The 26,267-nt window shown below is 33.5% G+C and overlaps 1 protein-coding gene and 1 long non-coding RNA gene across 2 annotated transcripts; both read right to left on the bottom strand.

Annotated features, from left to right (window-relative positions):
• Window positions 1-817: 817 nt before the first annotated feature.
• Window positions 818-3,724, bottom strand: LOC127704547 (toll-like receptor 4). Its single transcript, XM_052208633.1, has one exon. The coding sequence runs from the start codon at window positions 3,619-3,621 to the stop codon at window positions 1,045-1,047; it is 2,577 nt and encodes an 858-aa protein (XP_052064593.1). The 5' UTR covers window positions 3,622-3,724; the 3' UTR covers window positions 818-1,044.
• Window positions 3,725-8,156: 4,432 nt separating this feature from the next.
• LOC127705297 (uncharacterized) lies at window positions 8,157-13,066 on the bottom strand. Its single transcript, XR_007983816.1, has 2 exons — window positions 12,697-13,066; window positions 8,157-9,179 (listed from the first exon to the last, which is right to left on the bottom strand). It is a non-coding gene; the product is annotated as an uncharacterized LOC127705297 (long non-coding RNA).
• Between the last annotated feature and the right edge of the window lie 13,201 nt (window positions 13,067-26,267).

The following is a 26,267-nucleotide window of genomic DNA, read 5'->3' as shown; positions in this document are numbered from 1 at the left end:
CTTCAGTGATGTTAGGAATCGAAACGGTATTTGGAAGGCCATATAATTGACCTCAATTTAGGATAGACTCTTGAATTTTGAAAGAGTCAAAATAGGATGAACGGATCATATAAACCCAAAGGCAAATATAATACAAGCCCAAACGAAAAAATATAAACAAGTCTAAATTGAAAACACCGTTCAAACCTATGATTGCGTTGGATAAAAACCGCAATTTTATACGTGTACATGCAAAACAAATTTCTTGGTAGAGGGGTCTAAATACAGCACAAACAACATTTTCCAAAAGACCAAATGAGTGAAAAAGTATATTTTAACAAAACGCATTTGACTAACAGGTCGAACAACGGATGTTCTTAAACCCTGCTGACTGCCATTGGCGATTGCCTAATAAACGGATCACAAGATGTAACAAAATGGATCTTAACTAATAATTCAATACCAAACAGAAAACAATAAACTTGCGGAAAAGATGGTATACCGCAAACAAAAGGTGCAAAAATAGTACACCATATCCGGATTTCGACAATTAATGTTTCTTCAGTGATGTTAGGAATCGAAACGGTATTTGGAAGGCCATATATTTTACCTCAATTTAGGATAGACACTTGAATTTTGAAGAGTCGAAATAGGATGAACGGATCATATAAACCCGAAGGCAAATATAATACAAGCTCAAACAAAAAAATATAAACAAGTCTAAATTGAAAACATCGTTCAAACCCTATGATTGCGTTGGATAAAAACCGCAATTTGTATACGTGTGCATGCAAAACAATTTTCTTGGTAGAAGGGTCTAAATACAGCACAAACAACATTTTCCAAATGACCATAAAAGTGAAAAAGTATATTTTAACAAAACGCATTTGACTAGCAGGTCAAACAACGGATGTTCTTTAACCCTGCTGACTATATATATATAAATGTATATTAAACATTTTGTATAACAGTAAAGCAAAGATTGGGCCCTGTTATTCATGTATGTATTAACAACTGCGTTCATCTTTGAAATAATCTTGTATATTAAAATGTTTAGTTTCAATGTTATTTCAGTGCTTTAACAAGCTGCCGCCAAAATACTACGTCACCTTGCTCATCGTTTGGGAATTCTATGTACGACTGGGATTGAACGACTTCTAAAATATGCAAAGGAAAATCACGGGCAGATATTTGCTCAAAGACCACAAGGAATAGTACATTTTCGTTATTGCGTTCGTAGGTGCTCTCCATTCTCGCCATATTAAACTCGAACATACACCAGTAAGACTTCAGATAATGGTAAGTCATAATGACAATAGTTTTACGACTATTGTGAATAGCGGAAGTAACGTTAGTCGCTATATCATTTCCGGGTAAAAAGTTTCTCTTGTGTAAGCATAGGTGAATACCATTTTCTTTTTCCAGTGTTTGAAGTAACTGGGTATGAACAAATGATCGATCGTCATCTGCATATGACACAAAGGCGTCATACATATATTCATTTTCATCTTCGTCGATTTGCGGTATCTTACTTCGAGATCTAATTTTCACCATATAGTAAAAGTATCTTAGCTTCCATCGAAATCGGTAACAAATACCCATGATCAGAACAATTATAAACAATAAAAGTGATACAACTAGTCCAGAAATGAGAACCACATATGATGTACATTCCTTTTCTAATGTTGTGAATAGTTCTGGAATATTTTTCATCGGGACACGTTCTCCTGTTGATAATTGACAAAAGTAATGAGTTTTATTAACAATATGTACACTTGTACTTCCCATCCAATTTATAAATTTTTGGGAACTACATGTGCATATCAGTTTGTTCTCCAACAGGTTGATAGCAAGATTTTTTCTTTTGTCAACTATGGAATTAATATCGACAATCGTATGACTATCGATAAATGTAATGAAGTTATTTCTTAAATTTAGGTATGACAGATTTATCAAATGTGACACTTGAAAATCAATATTTTCGATACAATTGTCACTAAGATCTAGTACTGCCATTTTTCGCTGAGACTTAAAAATCAGTTTTGGTAATTTTGAAATTTTGTTTTTAGATAAATCCAGTTTTATTACATTTAACAAGTTTTGGAATGTGTTTCCGTGGATATCAGACGGTAAGACAAGTCCTAGTAAATTATTACTCAATGATAGAACTTCCAATATGTTGAAGTCTGGACTGAAGAAGAATGTCGAAAGGTTGGAGCACATATTTGAAGATAGATCCAAGTATTTCAAATTCTTTACATTTCTTAAGGGGCCAATCCAACGCGTCAAAATATTGTTGCTCAGGTCAACACTTACTAGCTTATTATTGGATAGCTCTACTTCCGTTATGTTATATTGTGAGCCACAAGAACGGTAATTTAATTTCGTAAGGTTGTAAGGTATGGGGATGACCGTTCTTCTAAAATTCCCCTGTTCATTTTTTCCACTTCGAAACCACAAATGGTTAAATTGAGGATCCGAATATTCATCAAGTCTAACATCAGTGTGCCAAGTACACACAAGGTCTAAGTTGCATGTTTCAGGGTGTCTATCTTCCTTGTGGAATGAATTCATGCCGGATGCATCTACAGTTTCTACTGATAAGGCCAACAAGTCATTCAGGTATGGTCCTAAGGAAAACATGTTGTCTCTTACTGATAGATAGATCAATGTTGTGGGGAGAAATCTCAAAGCACCAGGTTCTACTTGCTGCAGACGATTGCTATCCATATGAAGTTCTTGTATGGATGTGTTTTTCAGATGCCTTATTTGATTAGTATGCAAATATGTATTCATATCAAAGACTTTATGGATTTTGTTAACTTTTAAAATCTTGATTGCGGAAAACTGAATGTCGGCTGTTACGTTTTCTAATACCTGAAATTTTAAGCATGTATTTCCTGATAAATCGAGGGAGGTAATATTTTTCATTGTATTAAACGACCCTATCTGTACTGATTTTATTTTGCACATAGACAAATTTAAATGTCGAACATGTGGTACATTCTGGAATGCATGTGGTGTTAAAACTGGTACTGAACAATGTCCTGTAAACCCAGAAAAATCCAGAAGCTTCAGGCGTTTGAGATTTCTAAACTGTTTACTCAGTATTGTTGTTTTATTATACACAAAATCCATTTTCAAAGTTTCCAATCGCACCAAAGATGATATGTCTGGTTGATATTCATCATAAAAGTTTTCCTTCAAATTTAAATAAACCAAGCTTTTAAAACTGGCAAACCATTGATGTGTAAAACTTTTCTTATTCAGGTTGTTTTGTTGAAGGTCGAGTTCTTTCAAATTTTCTAACCCAATGAAAGAAGATGATGAAATTGTTTTGATTCTATTGAATGAAAGATCCAACGATCTCAGAAGTGTGTTTTCCAAAAAGATACCATCTTTAATCACTTCCAATCTATTTATTCGTAGCGATAGTTTTAACAGTACATTCGGAAATCTCCTTATTTGTGTCATATTTAGTCCTGAACAATCTGCAAAGTAAAGCGATGATCTCTGGTCTCTTTTACACTCACATCTCTGATAGAACTCGCACGGTTTAAATCCATTATACCTTTTAATTATTGAAGCAGACCTGTAAAGTATTCCGAATGTAAGAACCAATATATATAACGGCCGTATCATGACGATGAAATAAATAACGAATTATTTAAATTTCTCAAACTTGACCAACGTGTAGATAAAGTGACAGTGGAATCACTTAATTTATCGAAGAGTTACTACTACTACAATCTCCAAATGCAATGGTCTCATTTGAAACACATGTATATATATACAAAAAAAAATAACTCTTTGAAAATATTATATTAGTGTTACCATTACAAGTGGTGCTAAAGTTTGATAACAATATAAATCTTTTACTTATTTATTTCCTTGTTTAACATCCGTAGATAGAAATACATGATGAAAGTATAAAAAGTTGATTAAGTTTACAGCTATTCACATTTGTCATTTTAATTATTTCCTGCTATTTCTACATTTTATAAACACATATTCCGTCTATTTCCATAGCAAATAACAAAAATTGTATTTTTTTGTTTTAGTAATTCAGATGTATTCAATATATAGTTGGTTTATTTTGGCTTTTCCAAAATTTTGAATTTTATTGGCAAAATATTAAAAAGTCATCATGTTAGAGTTCGCATAATTATTGCGAACCCAATGGGATATTGGTGGATTATGTTGGAACAACACTTCATTAATTAGCCAAGGTAAATCCAGGTAAATGTTTTGGAAATTAAAAATATGATGATGATGATGATGATGGATAAAATTAAGAATAGAAATGGGGAATATGTCAAAGCGACAACAACCCGACCAAAGATCAATAAAGAGCAGACAACAGCCGAAGGCCACCAATGGGTCTTCAATGCAGCGAGAAAATCCCGCACCCGGAGGTGGTCCTCAGCTAGCCCCTAACTAAAATTGCGTGCTAGTTCAGTGAAAATGGACGTCACACTAAACTCCAAAACATATAAATGAACTAAAATTAAAAAACATACTATACTAACAAAGGCCAGAGGCTCCTGACATAAATATTAAATTTGTTTTGTACTAAACCAACACGCTTAGTCGGATTTTTGACGTGCTAGTCCACAAAGTAACAGTCCGCAGGAAGACATTTCACCCTACCCGGACACATTTATATGACCCTGAGCTAACAAGTATTTGCTGCCACATGCTTAGCGTAAAAGCAGCAAATACCAATTTTAAAATTTTTGGTTTGACCTGGCCAGGATTCGAACCTAATATGACTTCCCGCACTCGAGGCGAACACGCTACCACGAGAAAAATACTGTATCATGTTATCATAGCATAGCTTTTTTATAATGACTCCAAAACGGTGATTCTTTCCATCTGATCAAAATAGAAATGTTATACGTGGTTAATACCTTAAATATAGCTTTCGTTGCACTGATTAGTTTATTAGGATTTTTTTCTGTAATGTCAGGGAGCGTAATAGTCGCTTATTAAAACAAAGATAAATGTTCGCATAAGTCGACTTTCGTTTATTTATTAATGAACATAATATCATAGTATATATAGTCATAACAGAAGAAAGTCCCATTAACAATTGTTTCAATTGATAACTCAAATCCGAACTTGTTGATAAGGAAGAATTCTAATGGATTGAAAAATCGTCGGTTTATTCATGCTATTCGAACTTTTTAATACAACATATACAGTTAAGTCTGCCTCATATCTTGACTTACATCAAGAAATTGAAAATGAGAGTCGGTTGAAACAAAACTTTACGACAAAAGAGATGATTTCAGCTTCCCAATTGTGAACTTTCCATTGCTTTGTAGCAACATTCCAGCAGCGGGAATTGGTTGACCGTTATGGAATATCCGTTTCACAGATGATAATGGATATGTTCCGAATGTCGTTACTACAATCCCGTCCTTTTTCTACGAATGTGACTTACCGAATAAGACTTATTAACGGGTTTGTACTAACATGAGCAACACGACAGGTGCCACATGTGAAGCAGGATCTGCTTACCCTTCCGGTGCATCTGAGATCACCCCCAGTTTTTGGTGGGTTTTGTGTTGCTCAGTCTTTAGTTTTTTTATGTTGTGTTTTGTGTACTATTGTTTGTCTGTTGGTCGTTTTCATTTTTAGCTATGGCGTTGTCAGTTTATTTTTGACTAATGAGTTTGAATGTCCCTTTCGTATCTTTCGCCTCTCTTTTAAATTCGGTATATGTCTGTTGGAGGACTATTATTTCAGATTTCGCCTAGATATGTTCATTATAACATTAATTAAATATTTACTACGTTTATCGATATATTGATGCTAATAACGTGGAAAATCAATAATTAATAATTTCTTTTATGACGTTAACTGCTGCAATGGAATGCCGGGATTGGTAGTACAATCATTTATATTTTTATCCCCTTATATTTTTTTAAATAATAGAACGCCGATGGCTGTTTAAATAGCTAAAAATCATCCAATAAAAATATATTAAATTAATGAACAGAAATGCAACTTTGTACATCCGTTAATTTGAAAGGTTGTTTGTAGGTATAAATTTTTGTTTTTATATATTGTAATGCCAAGAATAGATTGTACACATTTTATTTTCTTGTCTGTTTTCCGACTGGTATATTGAACAAAATATAACAGATGTTTTGTAGACAGTAAATGTACATACTCAGTCATGGTCTGCAAACATTTCATAAAACGTTCCAGGTGTGATAGTGATTTTGAATGTTTTATGAGATGTCGACGAGTTGAATACACAAAGGAATTAAAACAAGTATACATTTTGACGGTTTATTCACAGTTCTCCAACATATGAAAAATCCAATTCACGTTTATTCAACAAGTGTTAAACAATAGATTGGCTTGGTGTTTATATAGCAATCAAAATTGTTGTTTTTATGAAGTTATAGTGAGACCTGTATACAATGTTTCATATAATTTTCATATTATACTTTTTTAATAATAAGGTAAATTCAGAAAATCAGAAAAAAATCAAAAACAAATACTTTATAAAAGTTCTTCTTATACTGTTCAACTTTCGATTATAATCTAAAAGACAGCTTGAAAATTCATGGGTTTTTGTTTAACAATTGTTTAAAAAAAACCATTCGGCAACCATATTTAATAGTTATAACTATTACATATATATGCAGAAGATGAAAAAATCAATTTTAGAGTTACAATAAAAAAATAACAGTATCGTTCCACATCTTAAGTCGGGCGCTTATTTTATAAGGTAGATAACCCATTTGAGCTTGGCAAAGAATGCGCTTAGTTTGTAAATTTTGAATATGCTTATGCAAAGTTCAGCTGCTGTCAAAAATTAATCCTAAACAGATGCGGATCTAGGATTTTGATAAGGGGAGCCTGTTATTCCGCCCAACGAGCATTCGTCAACATTACCTATAGAAGCTGCTTTTTCCACAACACTCAATAAATGTTTCTCAAATACTATATTTTAAAGAGCTTGTCTCACAGAAAACCATGCAAAAGTGTCCAGGAGTGAATTTTGCGGAATCTCTTGAAATTTGGTACACACAACACTTAGGCCATGCCAATATCACTTGCAAAATTTTTTGCTTAAATTTTATCGGATAGCAGAGTTTTACAGCGCCATCTATTTTCTCCCTTTTTTACGGGAAAATTTCCAAATTCAAGGTTTTTTTATGAATTTTAATCCAACAAATAAACAGTTCTAGCCATGATAAATATCTCTTTTGCCCAATGCATGTGATAAAGCATTATTAAGGAAATAAAATTATGTAAGTAATAAATATATATTTGATTTTTTTTAAGTAGGGCCTGTATATTTATTAAACAGGTGTTTGAGGATTTGGCTATTTTACCAAATTTAGGACCTGAAGAAATGCTAAAATATAGAAAAGGTGAAGCTGTAATTAAAAGATGAATATATCAAAATGAACTACTATGATAGCTTAAAGAAATATAAAAAATCCACCCACGGCAAATATTTAGAAATATATTTATTATATATCACTGTACGGCTATTTTTCATAGTATTCTTATAAAAAACTTCATGTAACAAAAACTTTTTCTTAACACAAAGTCACAAATTAGGGTGCAATTCTTATCAAAATGAGTGATTTTATACTTCGACTGCTGTATCTTATTAATTCAAAGCAAAATCAAAGTGAAAACGATAATCAAAGTACTAAAAGCTCTCATGGAAAGACGGTTAGATTCAAAATACATGCAATTAGCAATTTGAAACTGCTAATTGCATGTTTTGTCTTTAACCTGTTTCCTTGAGTATATCTGGCACCTGCTTTTATATGTACTTTAATAATCATAATGAAATATAAGCACAGACATGTGCTGAATCCGCATATTTATTCAAATGTAATGTTGTTGGAAATTTTCCATGCTACTCATGAACATTAATTTGTGTGTAATTATGCCCGTTATTCAATATTTTGGTCCAATAGTACCTGATATGGAGGTTGTAAAATTAGAAAAACACAAATCCTAACATTAGTCAAAATGAAAAGAGCTTGGTTACATGTAGGTCAGGTTTGAAAAGGTGATGACAGAATATTTTTTTATCAATTTTTAACTAAAAAAAAACAAATCAGAATCTTTTTTTTTCCAGTGTAAATTACACAAAATTTTAGCTTTTTTTGTTTGTTTTTATACAATAAGACACTGAATCCTTTACATTTCTTTTTAATAGCCCATAATGACATTCAAATGATTAATCATAATCATGATTATAGAATTTATAGTTCATAAAATCATTGATACCAGCTGACTTGGCAAAAACTGATCAACTTTCAATTTACAGCAAAAGTAGCAATATCTTTGTCTTTGTACTATTCTATGAATTGTCACTTCCATTCTGGCTTATAATTCTCATTGTATATTCACAAAAACAAGATCAACAATCTAATATCTACCATGATTAGCATAATTCTTATTTTGGGTAGGTTCTCTCTATCGTCACATATTCACTTTCATTTTCAGAAACTAACTGTTTGGTGGTTGAGGTCTCTGATTTTTCGTACAGAAAGTATGCATTGATTCTTTTAGTTTTTTAAGATGTTAATCAGTTTCCTTTTTAACAAATTATCCAACTTGGGCAACTATTGCAGTTTATGTAATTTGGAGCTTCATTATAATCATGATTATCATGATTATGACTAAATACCATGATTACATAAATATGGAATTTTTCCAGTTCTACACCAGCTTCACAGATACATGTATAAGTAGTTTTGGACTTGCAGTGTGAATCTTAATACTTTTCTCTTACTGCTATGTAGCCTTTCCAACTCCATTTTCTGAATATCTGCTGACATTTTATTCAGTATCCTACATAACTGCTAAGTTCAATATATCGACCATATCCACACATGAATATTTGCACTTTGAAGGCTGGAAATTCAGTCTTGTCCTATCCTATTAAACATGTACTATAATTTCTATCCTTTTGAAACATTTTGTACATGTTTTTTCAAGTATGAAATTTCTCCACAACTTCTATCATGATTTATGCAGATCAGGACATGCACAGAAAAAAATTAACATGTGCAGCATGCTAAACAGTAAGTAGCTTTGACTGTTGAAATTTCATTCATAGGCGGCTTGTTTTCTTGTACATTGTACATATCAGTTATACTGCTCTAGCAATGAATAGCTTCGGAAGTATGTGCTCACTGAATAGCCTGGACGACCTGAAACATGAAAAAATTACATTGTTAGATATACAAATATAACCCTTTTGAACAGAAACCAAAATATGACAGAAAGAAACAACATCTTATATATATAATAAAAAACAATTTTAATACAATCGACAATGATGTTGGGTTGCTGTCCCATTGACATATAATCCACATCTCCTTTTACTCATGTGCATGATGTGTGCAAAAAACTGATGTAACTATACATGTACATGTATGTACATACTAATATGATAACTTTAAATTAGATTTTTAAATCCCAACCTTAAAAATACATGTATTCCAGCCCTGAGAACAATTTCGATTTCGCCTGCATGGTTGACATTGAAATGTAAACAGAATTGGTTAATTTAAATTTTAACTTACTTTTACTCATTTTTAAAATAACGAATTTCAATCATGACAATAATTATGAAAGTGAGAGAGTATAGTATCATGCATGGCAATACATAGTCCCCTACCGGTTAAAATTTCATTATACTGGAGCAAAATGCTATACTTAATCTATAACTTGGCATGGTGTATTGTAATAAATATCAAGTCAATATCTACAACCATGATAAAAAATGTGCGGAAACCTGAATATTTGAGTGAATTTATTAAGTCTATTGACCATAACTCTGGGCAAAATCATCGGAACGGAACAAAATTTGAACTTGATCTGTAACTTGTTATGATGAAAATAGATATCAAATATCAAATCAATATTTTCAAGCACAAAGAAAAAAAGTGAGGTAAACTGATTTTCCGAACTGATGGAATGAAAGACAGACAGATAGACGGAGTGCAAACCAAAAATTCAATGCGGAGGGGGCATTTAGTTTTACCCTTGTCCGTCCATACGTACGGACGTCCCAAAATTGGTTTCCGTTCTCTAACTTAAGTTTTCCTCAACCAAATGTTATCAAACTTATACACAATGCTAATTACCACAAAACATAGATCAAGTTTGAATTTTGGTGGCGTCACTTGAACCGTTCTAGAGTTATGCCCCTTTATAAATGGAAAAATTGCAAAATTTTTCATTTTCGTTCTCTAACTTAAGTTTGCCTCATCCAAATATTATGAAACTTATACACGATGCTTAGTAACACAATACACAGATCAAGTTTGAATTTTGGGGGCGTCACTTTTACTGTTCTCGGGTTATGCCCCTTTACAAAATTTTTTTCCAAAAATATCAATGTCATTATTCAAGTAATTTTTTTTAAATTAGAGTTATCTTCCTTTGTCCATGATTATAGTTAAATCAACTACAATCAATGCTTTATACAATACAATGTTTAATTTTGCCTTCCACTGATAAAACACAGATCAAGTTGAATTTGGGTAGTGTCACTTTAACCATTATTGAGTTATGCCCCTTTATAAATCGAAAAATTGCAAAATTTTTAGTTTCCATTCTGTAACTTAAGTTTGCCCCAACCAAACATTATGAAACCTATACACAATACTCATTACCACAAAACTAAGATCAAGTACAAATATTGTTTCCGTTCTCCAACTTTAGTTTTCCTCAACCAAATGTTATGAAACTTATACACAATGCTTATTACTACATAATACAGATTAAGTACGAAATTCCGTGGCGTCACTTTTACCATTCTTGAGTTATGTCCGTTTATAAACATAAAAATTGCTGAATTTTTCGTTTCCATTCTCTAACTTTAGTTTGTCTCAACCAAATGTTATAAAACTTATACACAACCGTTCTAGAGTTATGCGTGTTTACAAATATAAAAATTGCTGAAATTTTCGTTTCTGTTCTCTACTTAAGTTAGCCTCAACCACATGTTATGAGACTTACACACAATGCTTATTACCACAAAACTCAGTTCAAATTTGGGTAGCGTCACTTTTACCGTTCTTCAGTTATGTCCCTTAGCTTTATAACTATATGATATGCAAGCGGGGGCATCATCTGTGTCCACATGTGGACACAATCCACATTTATGTTGTATAATGATCGATAATTGTTTTAAACAAAAAGTGTAAATTTTGACAATTGAAAATGAGGGATTATTAGCAGATTGCTATAAAAATAATAAGGAGACGTGGTATGATTGCCAATGAGACAACTATCCACCAAAGTTCAAATGAAGTGCATGTATGTAAGCAATAAGAGGCAACCATTTGGCCTTCAACAATGAGAAAAACCCATACTCATACAGAATCACTGGTTATAAGTCATGGACATGAAGAATGTCAACTGAGAAAACTAACAGCATATTTTCATATCAAAATAATTATAATATACGAAAAACCAATATATATATATGACAGACAAGAACCAACGACAACCACTGTTTCTGTTAAATTAATTCCCAGTTCATATGAAAGATAACGAAAAATTTAGAGCTTGACATAGATGATACATGTACTACACCTGTTATTGTAATCTGCATGTTGATAGATAATACATACGACATGTACGAAGGATATATATCATGTATATATCACCAATGATTTTGATTTGGGAAACTTTTGTCATTAGGTTGCTGACTATATTAACCCTTTTATTTATTTTATGTATTTAATCATTTGTTATTGTAAACAACTTGAGCTCTTTTCACAAAAAATCTTGCAACATTATTGATCGAAAATTATACTGAAATGTAATGCCTAAAATTTGGTTTTGGTACATATGTCATGTATGTTTGCAATGTAAGAGACAAATGAACAGCTTTGCCATTAGCTCCTGTTGCTGTTACAAAAATAAAAGTTCAATAACTTCTCAATGCCATATCAGATGGACGGATGGACTTACAAAGTTATACCATAATAAGTCCCATAAACGGGCATATAAAAAAGTATTGCCTATTGGAAATATATGTAAATTTTTTGGGGCCCTTTATAGCTTGCTGTTCGGTGTGAGCCAATGCTCCGTGTTGAAGGCCGTACCTTGACCTATAATGGTTTACTTTTATAAATTGTAACTTGGATGGAGAGTTGTCTCATTGGCACTCATACCACATCTTCCTATATCTAGTAAATACATGTATTATTATATAGCTTGCCAAAATTACATTCATGACATTAATATTTATGTACATGTATACATGATGGATATATGTATTTGTCACAAAAAAGTGACTGCAGGGACTTTCTATACTAACAAAGTATAGACTGTTCCTGGTGACTGTTACCCGGGAAATCCCCCCCACCCCCACCCCCCGGAAAGATTTTCTTAATTGGGCTCGTCAGAGACTCTGGACTTGGAATCCTAAACTGTAAAAGGATTACAGCTGCGGTTAAATTTCCTTAGAACTATAGATATTGTATCACAGGCCCCATCCTGTAGCCAGGATTTTCCAAGGGGAGGTTACATTGACTCGCAATACAATCATAACAGAACATCGACTTACACAGTGCTTATTTGTTTTACGGGGGGGAGGGGCTTCATATTTACCCCTCGAATCCCCCCTGGCTATAATGGGTGTGTATTGGCAGACCCTTCTTTGGTGCTTAATATTATATATGCAGACAATGATTCATTTGTTATATTTACCTGCTGTAGTTTACATGCTGTATGTGTCTGTTCAGTTTTCTGTACGGAAGTCCAAGACCTGCTTTTAACTTGACGTTCGTTGTGGTCATAATAGCAACAGCAAACTAAATTCCTTCTTCTCTTCACCTCAACATAATCTCTCTGTGTCAGCTCTACGTTTCTATTATATCTGACACTCAGTGACAGGACATTTTCGTGCAGAAGCACTGAGCTGACAAAATGTGAGAATACTCAAGAATTTTCTCTTCATATTGCAATATTGACATCAATACAAAGTGTGATGTATCTTTATGCCACTCAAAGAGCTTAGGTAAGGTCCTACTAACACAAGAAGGCTTAGTCAGTTAGTTGCTAGTGTCAGGGAGGTCTGCATATGATAGACTCTACGTATCACTAGCCTAGGGTAGTATGAATATTCATGAGTTGTATGAAGCAACGCGGGATACGAGATCACGTCATTGGCGCGATTATCTAATTTCACAGACCTATCAGCAAGCGGAAAACAGAAATATGTTCAGAAGTTCTTAGATATTTCCCAAGATGTAGGGCATATATCACTGGAACAGAGACGATACCAAAATAAGTATTTTGAATACTGAATCAGCTTTAGATATTGTGTACAAACACGGCATCTAGGCACTCAAAAGACGATTATTAAAAGGGGGGGGGGTTACACGCAACGAATGCATACGAGGGCTACCCTATGTGTTACATATGAAAACATACAGAAGAGCTATATTAAACCAGCGACAGTAACAGATCCAAATTTTCATTTAGAGGGAAGGGGGGGGGGGGGGCTGCTCCAGTCCATGGCATAGGGACTTCAGTCTTGACTACAGGCAGAGACATACACATGTCTCTGCTACAGGTCAAATATATGTAATATAATATAGCGCTTCAATCGTCTACATACATTTAAAAAAAACGTATGCCCCTACTGTAGACAATTTATTGGCTATATATCTAATCTGTAGTCCAGTCCCTATATATATGCTCCAGTCATGCCTGGGTGATTCCCTATATATCCACCAAATTTTCCCTACAAGAGGGGGGTCCAATGCACCCTGCTCACCCCCTAAATCAGTGTTTGAGAGACATGTATTCACTTGTATATATGTCTCAGAATAAACCAATGTAAAACCAAACCTTAGCCTAACTCAATTACTGATTAGACCAATAATTATGATGTCTTGAAAGGCTATTTTATTTTTTTTGGTCATAATTATCTGGACTACTGCTACCTATGATCCCATCATTAACATATGGTCAAAGGGGGTGGGGCTAGGGTGTTTGTTTCATCTTGCACACAGTTGCAGGGTTTGGTACAGACATCTGGCTGTTGTTTTAAACCGGACACCTCATTCATGTACATTTATTGTACATGTATTTTTGTTTGCAAGAATCTGTACATATATACCCGTTGTTCATATAAATTTCAGAAGAAAATCATTACCCATTGATCCATAAATAAATATTTTCCAAGCGATCTTAAAAATAAACTATGACATCTTTAGATGTAACTAAAAACCTGGGTTCTTTCATATTATTGAACAAAAACATCAGTACACAATTTTACAGACATCTAAGATTATCATAACATTTAGACATGCTATCTGGTTATTAACGTTAACTGATTTTATAAATTTTTTGTAGTAATCCTTGCATTCTGTTTATTTTTTAAAGGAATGCATTGACCATATGTTTGTTTGCCCTAACCCTACCTACCCAAAACATAGCTGCCTACCCAAATTCTTTTATTGTTCTGATGTGAAAAAGTTTTCTTTTAATCTGATAGGCATGAAGACTAAAAAACATCTGACACTTCAATTTTCCTTTGCTGTGAGAAAAAAGAAAATGCCTACCAACCTACACACTGTCTCTAAAATGTATCTATGGGTAGGGTAAGGGCAAACTAAAATATTTATAAGTGTAGCCTTACAAATGTGACATCAAAATTTATCAGTGTAAAAATTATTTCAGGTTTAAACAGTCTTCTTGAAAACTTGGACATAATGACGTAAAAATCTGCTAAGAGGTGTGCAAATTGAGCAGGGAATGCCCCACAAACCCTTTCTGTTAGTTAACATTTACAGTGTCCAGTTATGTACCCCTTTAAGTTTATTCTGTCCTTTTAAATTTGTGAATAAAGGAAGTATCTTTATTAATAATTTATATATATATATGCTCTTAAAAGGTAAATTTACAAATGATATATTATGTTCAAAACAAGCTGATTACTTTTTGTTTAGTTCGAAGTAAAAACTAGGAGTAAGGGAATTTTCTGCTAAGGGAATTTAGACAATTTTTTTAAAATTTCAACCTAAGGTCAAATATATAAATTTCACTTGTCCACTTAATCATGTTAATATGAAAAACTAAAGTGCAAGGAGTATTTATTTATCTACATTTCTTGTTTCAGCAATTGCTGTACCTTTCCAGTTACTTATTATGTGTTGTGTATTAATTTGACTATAACACTTTTGAGTGACTGGATAGGTTGATAATATTCATTAATCAAAAAAGAAACTGGAGAGATTGGTAATGGTTTTAGGCAGCAGCAATTGAAGGTACACAAATTAAGGTTGTCATATCAGCCTACAAAGTCATATCAATAGCCCAGGCTAGTGGTCAATAAGCATGAGTCATCAGATATCAGTCATATCAATGGCCTAGGGTAGTGGTCAATTATCAGGAGTGATCAGTCAACAGTCCTATCGATAGCCTAGGGTAGTCGTCAGTTATCTGGAATGACCAGTTAACAAAGTCATATCACTAGCCTAGGGCAGTAGTCAATTATCTTGAATGACCAGTTAACAAAGCCATACCACTAGTATAGGGTAGTAGTCAATTATCAGGAGTGATCAGTTTACAAAGTCATATACTAGCCTATGGTAGTGGTCAATTATCTGGAATGACCAGTAAACAGTCATATCACTAGCCTAGGGTAGTGGTCATTTATCAGATCAGTTAATAAAGCCTTATCACGAGCCTAGGGTAGTGGTCAAATACCAGGAGTGATCAGTAAACAAAGCCATATCACTAGCTTAGGGTAGTGGTCAGTTGTTTGGAATGACCAGTTAACAAGTCATATCACTAGCATAGGGCAGTGGTCAATTATCTGGAATGATCAGTTAACAAAGCCATATCACTAGCCTAGGTTAGTGGTCAATTATCTGAAATGACCAGTTAACAAAGTCATATCACTAGCCTAGGGTAGTGGTAATTTTATAAGATCAGTTAACAAAACCATATCATTAGCTTAGGGTAGTGGTCAATTTTTTGGAATGACCAGTTAACAAGGTCATATCACTAGCCTAGGGAAGTAGTCAATTATCTGAAATGATCAGTTAACAAGGTCATATCACTAGCCTAGGGTAGTGGTCAATTATCAGGAGTGATCAGTTAACAAAGTCATATCACTAGCATAGGGAAGTTGTCAATAATCAGAAATGACCAGTTAACAAGGTCATATCACTAGCCTAGGGTAGTGGTCAATTATCTGGAATGATCCGTTAACAAAGTCATATCACTAGCCTAGTATAGTGGTCATTATCAGATCAGTTAACAAAGCCATATCACTAGCCTAGGGTAGTGGTCAATTATCAGGAGTGATCAGTTTACAAAGTCATATCACTAGCCTAGGGTGGTGGTTAATTATCAGGAATGATCAGTTAACAAAGTCATATCACTAGCCTAGGGTAGTGGTCACTTATCAGCTAGCATACGGTAGTTGTCAGTAATGTGTCATATCACAAGCCTAGGGTAGTTGTCAGTTATGTGTCATATCACTAGCATAGGGTCGTTGTCAGTTATGTGTTATATCACTAGCCAGAGAAAGTTGTCAGTTATGTTTTATATCACTAGCCCATGGTAGTTGTCAGTTATGTGTCATATCACTAGCCTATGGAAGTTGTAAGTTATGTGTCATTTCACTAGCCTAGAGTAGTTGTCAGTAATGTGTCATATCATTAGCCTACGGTAGTTTTCAGTAACGTGTCATATCATCAGCCAACGGTTATTGTCAGTAGTGTCTCATATCACCAGCCTAGGGTAGTTGTCATTAATGCCTCATATCACTAGCCTAGGGTAGTTGTCAGGAATGTCTTATATCACTAGCATAGAGTAGTTGTCATTTGTGCCTCATATCACTACCCTATTGTAGTTGTCAGTAATTTGTCATATCACTAGCATAGGAAAGTTATCAGTTCTGTGTCATATCACTAGCATACGGTAGTTTTCAGTAACATGTCATATCATCAGCCTACTGACAACTACCCTAGGCTAGTGATATGACACATTAATGACGACTTCCCTAGGTTACTGATATGAGACATTACTGACAAACACCCTAGGCTAGTGATATGACACATTTATGACAACCACCTTAAGTTAGTGATATGAGACATTAATGACAACTACCGTACACTAGGCTAGTGATATGAGACATTAATGACAACTACCACAGGCTAGTGATATGAGACATTAATGACAACTACCTTAGGAGATGAAATGATACGTTACTGACAACTACAAAAAGCTAGTGATATGACACATAACTGACAACTACCCTAGGATGGTGATATCACATATAACTGACAACTACCCAAGGGTAGTGATATGACACATAACTGAAAACTACTCTAGGCTAGTCAATGATATGACAAATAACTGACAACTTCCCTAGGCTAGTGATATAACACATCACTGACAACTACCATAAGCTAGTGATTACAAAATACTGAAAACTACCCTAGGCTAGTGATATAACTTTGTTGTTTTATAATGACAAATAACAGACAACTACCATAGGATAAAGATTATATGACACACTACTGACAACTTCTCTAGAGTAGTGATATGACAAATTACTGACAACTCCCCTAGGCTAGTGATATGACACATTACTGACAACAACCTTAGGCTAGTGATATATCAGTTTTTTTTATAATGACTCAACTAAAAACTACCCTGAGCTAGTGAAATAACACATAACTGACAACTAGCCTAGGCTAGTGATATAACTTTGTTGTTTTATGACACATAGCTGACAACTTTCGTAGGTTAGTGATATGACACATAACTGACAACTACCATATGCTAGTGATATAACACATAACTGACAACTATTCAAGGCTAGTGATATGACACATAACTATACTAGTGGTATGGCTTTGTTAACTGGTCATTCCAGATAATTGACCACTACCCTAGGCTAATGATATGACTTTGTAAACTGATCACTCCTGATAATTGACCACTACCCTAGGCTAGTGATATGGCTTTGTTAACTGGTCATTCCAGATAATTGACCACTACCCTAGGCTAGTGATATGGCTTTGTTAACTGGTCATTCCAGATAATTGACTATTACCCTAGGCTGGTGATATGTCTCTGTTAACTGATCACTCCTAAAAATTGACCACTACCCTAGGCTAGTGATATGTCTGTCAAGTGATCACTCCTAATAATTGACCACTACCCTAGGCTAGTGATGTGACTTTGTTAACTGATCACTCCTGATAATTAACCACTACTCTAGGCTAGTGATATGGATTTGTTTACTTAACTGATCTGATAAATGACCACTACCCTATACTAGTGGTATGGCTTTGTTAACTGGTCATTCAAGATAATTGACTACTGCCCTAGGCTAGTGATATGACTTTGTTAACTGGTCATTCCAGATAATTGACTACTACCTTAGGCTAGTGATATGACTTTGTTAACTGGTCATTCCAGATAACTGACGACTACCCTAGGCTATCGATAGGACTGTTGACTGATCACTCCTGATAATTGACCACTACCCTAGGCCATTGATATGACTGATGTCTGATGACTCATGCTTATTGACCACTAGCCTGGGCTATTGATATGACTTTGTAGGCTGATATGACAACCTTAATTTGTGTACCTTCAATTGCTGCTGCCTAAAACCATTACCAATCTCTCCAGTTTCTTTTTTGATTGATGAATATTATCAACCTATCCATTCACTCAAAAGTGTTATAGTCAAATTAATACACAACACATAATAAGTAACTGGAAAGGTACAGCAATTGCTGAAACAAGAAATGTAGATAAATAAATACTCCTTGCACTTTAGTTTTTCATATTAACATGATTAAGTGGACAAGTGAAATTTATATATTTGACCTTAGGTTGAAATTTTAAAAAAATTGTCTAAATTCCCTTAGCAGAAAATTCCCTTACTCCTAGTTTTTACTTCGAACTAAACAAAAAGTAATCAGCTTGTTTTGAACATAATATATCATTTGTAAATTTACCTTTTAAGAGCATATATATATATAAATTATTAATAAAGATACTTCCTTTATTCACAAATTTAAAAGGACAGAATAAACTTAAAGGGGTACATAACTGGACACTGTAAATGTTAACTAACAGAAAGGGTTTGTGGGGCATTCCCTGCTCAATTTGCACACCTCTTAGCAGATTTTTACGTCATTATGTCCAAGTTTTCAAGAAGACTGTTTAAACCTGAAATAATTTTTACACTGATAAATTTTGATGTCACATTTGTAAGGCTACACTTATAAATATTTTAGTTTGCCCTTACCCTACCCATAGATACATTTTAGAGACAGTGTGTAGGTTGGTAGGCATTTTCTTTTTTCTCACAGCAAAGGAAAATTGAAGTGTCAGATGTTTTTTAGTCTTCATGCCTATCAGATTAAAAGAAAACTTTTTCACATCAGAACAATAAAAGAATTTGGGTAGGCAGCTATGTTTTGGGTAGGTAGGGTTAGGGCAAACAAACATATGGTCAATGCATTCCTTTAAAAAATAAACAGAATGCAAGGATTACTACAAAAAATTTATAAAATCAGTTAACGTTAATAACCAGATAGCATGTCTAAATGTTATGATAATCTTAGATGTCTGTAAAATTGTGTACTGATGTTTTTGTTCAATAATATGAAAGAACCCAGGTTTTTAGTTACATCTAAAGATGTCATAGTTTATTTTTATGATCGCTTGGAAAATATATATTTATGGATCAATGGGTAATGATTTTCTTCTGAAATTTATATGAACAACGGGTATATATGTACAGATTCTTGCAAACAAAAATAAATGTACATGAATGAGGTGTCTGGTTTAAAACAACAGCCAGATGTCTGTACCAAACCCTGCAACTGTGTGCAAGATGAAACAAACACCCTAGCCCCACCCCCTTTGACCATATGTTAATGATGGGATCATAGGTAGCAGTAGTCCAGATAATTATGACAAAAAAAAATAAAATAGCCTTTCAAGACATCATAATTATTGGTCTAATCAGTAATTGAGTTAGGCTAAGGTTTGGTTTTACATTGGTTTATTCTGAGACATATATACAAGTGAATACATGTCTCTCAAACACTGATTTAGGGGGTGAGCAGGGTGCATTGGACCCCCCTCTTGTAGGGAAAATTTGGTGGATATATAGGGAATCACCCAGGCATGACTGGAGCATATATAGGGACTGGACTACAGATACAGATCAGATATATAGCCAATAAATCGACTACAGTAGGGGCATACGTTTTTTCGTTTTTTTTTAAATGTATGTAGATGAAGTTGACGCGGCTATAAATTAATATATTACATATATTTGACCTCTAGTCAAGACTGAAGTCCCTATGCCATGGACCCCCCCCCCCCCCCCCCCCCCCCCCCCCCCCCCCCCAGATGCCGTGTTTGTACACAATATCTAAAGCTGATTCAGTATTCAAAATACTTATTTTGGTATCGTCTCTGTTCCAATGATATATGCCCTACATCTTGGGAAATATCTAAGAACTTCTGAACATATTTTTGTTTTCCGCTTGCTGATAGTTCTGTGAAATTAGATAATCGCGCCAATGACGTGATCTCGTATCCCGCGTTGCTTCATAAAACTCATGAATATTCATACTACCCTAGGCTAGTGATACGTAGAGTCTACCGTTATTATCATTTTAAATGTTCAATTTTGAACATTTCAAAGATTTTATTCAGATAAGATACTTTGCAAATGTATAACATCTGAATAAATAAGATATTGTAACTTTCACTAAATAATTGTTATCAAGAGTTATCTCCCTGTAAATTGTTCTCCATAAGACTATAAAGAAGGTAACTGCTCATATGCAGAGGTAGACTTACATTTGCAAAGTATCTTATCTGAATAAAATCTTTGAAATGTTCAAAATTGAACATTTAAAATGATAATAACATCATATTTTGTTTGATATATACCCAAAATTAGTTTAGTAAAAAATGTGGGAAAAGGCTTGAGGTGGGTTTTTAGAGTTAAAAATAGGGCTATTTCTACTAATTTGCCATGGGTGGATTTTTTATATTTTTTTAATCCAATAAAAAGGTGTGTAAAGAAATTTATTTCATGTATTTATGTGCTCACCTTTTCGAAAACCAGTGACTTGAACTTGGATAGTAAATGACATATACAAAATAAGGCATTAAAGAGAGCACCCTTTAAGTGTGCCAAAAAATAGAAAATGCTTTATAAATGCATAATTTATGATCTTTCATTTATATTTCCACAATATAAATGACTAGAAACCCAATAGAACTAATTTGATGACTTTTAAAGTACTTTCAACTAAACATATATTTGAAGGTTTTTTTTTAGCTAATTTTATTCAATTATGCAAATTAGCTTGTTACTAAAAATAGACACAATTCAGAGAAGTCTAAAACATATTTTCTGGTTTCCATTGAACCTAAGATATCAAAAAACTTCATTAGCTGGAAAAGTTTTAACCACCCTCCTGGACGATTTTTCAAATTTTGCATGGTTTTCTGTGAGACAAGCTCTTAAAGCAATAGACTAACTAAATTTGGTGTATGGTATGACTGTAAAGTGTACGTAGAAAACAAACATATGGGGTATCCATCCATTACACTAAATCAGTACATGTACAGCAACAAACGCACAAAAATCATAGTCTGGTTCTAACAAAAATCAAAGCAACAGCGCTTGTATTGCTGTCCTTAATCTCAAAATCACAATGAGGCTTTCAACACGGAGCAAAACCAACTCTCACATAACTGTAATTTCAAGACGGCCCCTAGCACTGGTTTGAGAGACATATCTGTCTGGCAGGGTTCATCTGATCTTGGCCTCATTTATATTTTACTTTGTGTGCTTAATTTAAAGATTTTAATTTTTTGAATAATACTATAATGTGTCAGCAATTTAAAGCATTTTCCTGTACAATATTTCAAGATTGTGTAGTGTATATGTCCATCAGTGCTTATATTGTTGATATGTTAACCATTGAAAACTAGTTACGTTGTTATATTGGTGCTCTTTGGTGAAATATTTTTTCCAATTTTGACTTTTTTCAACTATCAATCCGTCAGATTATTCAAAAGTTAATTGAGCCTGATTCACTGTAACCCCATTTACAGGTAAATTTCATTAATCCTTATTGCCAAAAAAAATCACGTTTCTCCAACAAGAAATTATCTACCTGTATACAAAAATATCAAATGTTGGAGAAACGTGAACACACCAAAATGGCTCGGTGGTGGCTTATACATAGATCGCCGTTGAATTTTGTAAATACTTTTGATACAATTGAAATATTTACATACATGTAAACGTAGGATTGATAAATCGTTGTGATGATAATATTCTAATAATAAAATTCTGAACGAAACACGCGCAAAAATGCACGGATGCAAGTTGTAACCAATAAACTAGTGCTCTTCTGGTAGAATACTGTATATATTTCATCAGGCTACTTCTGCTAACGTCTTGTCATTTTTTTATCAAATATAAATAAAATGTTTCTGAATAAAATCATTTAAATGTCGTACGCCAGGCGCGCACTTCGTCTACAAAAGACTCTTCATTGACGCTCTAAACAAATATAGTTAAAAGGCCCAAATAAAGTAAGAGGTTAAGTAGGGTAAGTTAAAAAGCATTGAGGGCCCAAAATCCGAAAGGTTTTGCCAAATACAGATAAATCGTTTTTGCAAGCTTCAAATAATTATGTTCATTTTTTAATTGATATTGAAAAAAGTCAATATAGCTGTATAACAATTAAACTCAAAATGAGTAACTGTTTTTAATGAAAAAGGAAGTTTTCATGAGTCGAAGGGGTTAGATTTGAAATTAATTAAGTTCTTTGTCTCAACTTTTATATAAAAGGAAACTGTAGAAGGGAGTATATGTGGTGTTTTATCATTGCGAGAACACGTTTCAGATGTTTATTGTAATGACAGGCCGGATTTTTCAACGTGCTGTATCTCGCAAGGTAGCTGTCCTTGGGTAGACATGTTCTTCACAGTTTCCCGTTGGAAATATTATTCCCACTAAAAAAATGAATACTGCTAAATGTCGAGTAGAGTACTTTACAGACAATCAGTACTTATCAATTCTAAATGTCGTTGGTTTATAACTAAATAAAAAAAATCACCGAAATTGATTTAATATACTCAATATGCATTATTATAAATTTGTATATCCTCATTTGGTCTGAAAATGAAATATGACGTGGGTACAGAAGTGTAAATGTTAACAACATAACAAAGTCAAAACCATGTTTTACATTAATTGGTATAAAACGCCATTATAAAAATGAGACTACATACGAACATGTCATAGGACGGCACTTTACCAGATACAGGCAATACACATGTAGCTCTGTGATAAACTTTAAGGTAAACTCGCAAATTATACAGAATGTACAGTGTCATTGATCATATTTCTGCATTGGCAGTCCAAATTCCCCGCTCGTCATCCCCTTCGACATGCCTTTCTGAACCAACCTAGCTGTTGCAATTATAGAATATGTGTTCTCTCCCTAAATATGCATGCAATACTTGTCACTGGACGCTACGAAAGCAAAAATCAATCTAAATAGAAAAGATATAATTTGGACTTCTTCGTATCCTTCAATGCAAAATAAAAAATAAAAATTATTTAAGATATTGTATCAGAATTATCGTAAGCAGCAATATATAGAGACATTTTGCTTTATGTAATTATGTATGTAAAATGTACAAATACTTTTTCACCTTTATATATTTTACAAATATATATTTATTAAAATTTTATATATATTTGGTTTTTTACTATTGGTCGCGAACGTACCGGAAGAAAGGTCAAATTCATTCAAGTGGCAAACGTTGATCTCACGGAAATATCATTGTTTAAAGTATATTAATAACAAATTTTATATCAAAATTCTATTAGGTTCCATTAGGCTTTGGACTGTAACAATATCCGGGAACTCTGGCCATACCTCTTATGATTTTAGAAACCAATTGATGTGCGGTGTGGCGATACTCATCTAAATTGTCATGTTGATATAGACACTTTATCATTCTGAAACATTATTGAATGATTTCCTATTAAGAACAATTATCTGTTATTACTCTGCTGATGAGAGTGTGTAATTTGGGGGGAAAATTAACTGTTTTATGTTACACGACAAAATCATCGGAAAACAGTTCCCCATATTGCACCTATTGTAAGCTTAAATTTACTTCTTTTGGTTGCTCTTACCTGACCGAGTACCAGAATGTCTTATATGCTAATATCCACGTCATTTGGTCTCTTTCGGATAGTTATCATTGGCAATCATACCTTTAATATCTCCTTATTTTATATATTTATTGAAAAGTTATAACCCTTTCGCTAGCTTTTTTTCATGGTAACTTTTTTGCATTTTCTAACTTTCTAATTCAACTTATATGCGGCAAATCAAAGTTTTACATATTTGCCACAATTTATATTCACAGTTCATTTTTCTGATGGCGAAAGTCACGAAAATTAATTAGTTTACTGTAACAGTATAAGGTGTTTCAAAGTGGTGGAAGGTTCTCATCAGCATGCGTGTATCTAATATCTGGGCAAACACCATTTTATGAGAATGAAATAATAAACACAATGTTGTTACAGAACTATAGAAAACGTACAATTTAAAATGTATTACCACTGCATAAAGAATCAAGATAAGAAAATGCCTCAAATGAAAATATCCAGTATTTTTTTCTTTTCCATCTGCAGATTTTTAACCCCACTACAACCACACACTATGAAAGATATGTCCAGGATGGAACATTGAACTTTATCATACTACTAAGATTGGGAGATTTTGTTAAAAAATAAATAAATTAATCTAAGTCGACTCAAAAAGGGATCTTTGAGAAAAAAATATTGAAAACATGAAATATTATTTTTTGCTCAGTGTATGAAGTTGAATCGTATTATAATACTTTCCCGGATATATTTTTCGTTGTATGCCATAATATTTTTGTGATTACAGAGAATTGGTTTTGATATTGAATTATAAGATAATATTTTTCGAAGAAGTTAACCTAGAACGAACACTTGTCTTTCGGTATATATAGGAAAGGACCGTCTTCTTGACTTAATTACGTAAACATTGACATTGTATTGTTCACAAGTGCACAAAACGCCATTAAAATAGCAACCCAACGACGTAAGTAATCATAAATGACAGTTAAATTAGTTCGGTGAAAGAAACTGAAATTTGTGCTGGAGAACGGAACTTCGATGATTTAAAATCAACTAAATATAATATAAATGAAGTGTATAAAATAGGTTAATGTGACTCACTTATCGGGAGGCATGAGAAATAAACTTGAACTGAAAATAACTTAATATGATTAAGTCTTTGAAACATACACTTCGGGTAAGTGCATGGGAAGGAGATATAGGATATACGTCAATGAAATAGCAACCCAACGACACAAACAATTAAAAGACACATAGAGAATTGTATACAAACTCCATAAAAAGACACGTGTTCATTGTAATTATGTCAGGCTTCAAATCGTCATGAGTCAAACGTGTGAGTAAACTACACAGTTTCATTTAAGTTCAGTTGGTAGAGCGGGCTGCCGTGGCCCACTGTACCAGGGATCCCGGAATTGAATCCCAAAAGGTAATTTCTAAAGATAAATATTCTAGGCTAAGCCTGGTAATAAATTGAAAATATAACTTTGCCTAAGACAGGATGGAAATGAATATTACGCCCAACAAAATACAAAACACAGGACAATGCAGCTGTATTTGAAGTGAACATAAAGTTCCGCGCGAAATAAGCAAGGCTTTTAGCCGTATTCCGCTAAAACCAAAATATCCTCCTGCCGCACACCTACATATGTAGCTCATGTACCGTCGTATGCAAAGATTCATTGTCATCAAAGGGTACCACGTAAAATATTATTCCCAAAACATTACTGCTTCCTTTATAATGGTACTAACGTAAACATTCATAAAACGGTCAATTCTGTGACGATTTTGTAAGTTAAAACGGAAAAAGTCGTAGAAATATCTGAATTGTTGTACTAAGGCAAGTGCAAAAATCATTTGTTACCCGGAACAATGCTATACTGAGCCGAAATAAAACCATTTACGACACTATATAGAGAGATAAGGTCAACAGTTTTCATCATCTCTACTTATGCCTAAAGAGAGGAACACAACAGTTAAACGTAAGGGAAAATGCAAAAAATAATGTCATCTTATGTTTGTGAAATTAAAGTTAAGTTAAGTTATTTTAAATCATATTACAACCGTTGCC

Source organism: Mytilus californianus, unplaced genomic scaffold (genome assembly GCF_021869535.1).
Source record: "Mytilus californianus isolate M0D057914Y unplaced genomic scaffold, xbMytCali1.0.p SCAF_6, whole genome shotgun sequence".
Classification (NCBI taxonomy): domain Eukaryota; kingdom Metazoa; phylum Mollusca; class Bivalvia; order Mytilida; family Mytilidae; genus Mytilus; species Mytilus californianus.
Note: the sequence above shows the minus strand (reverse complement) of the source record. Positions and strands in the feature narration are given on the sequence as shown.

Bases quoted from the DNA above. Each gene is read 5' to 3' on its own strand.
- LOC127704547 (XM_052208633.1), bottom strand. From the start codon at position 3,621: ATGATACGGCCGTTATATATATTGGTTCTTACATTCGGAATACTTTAC.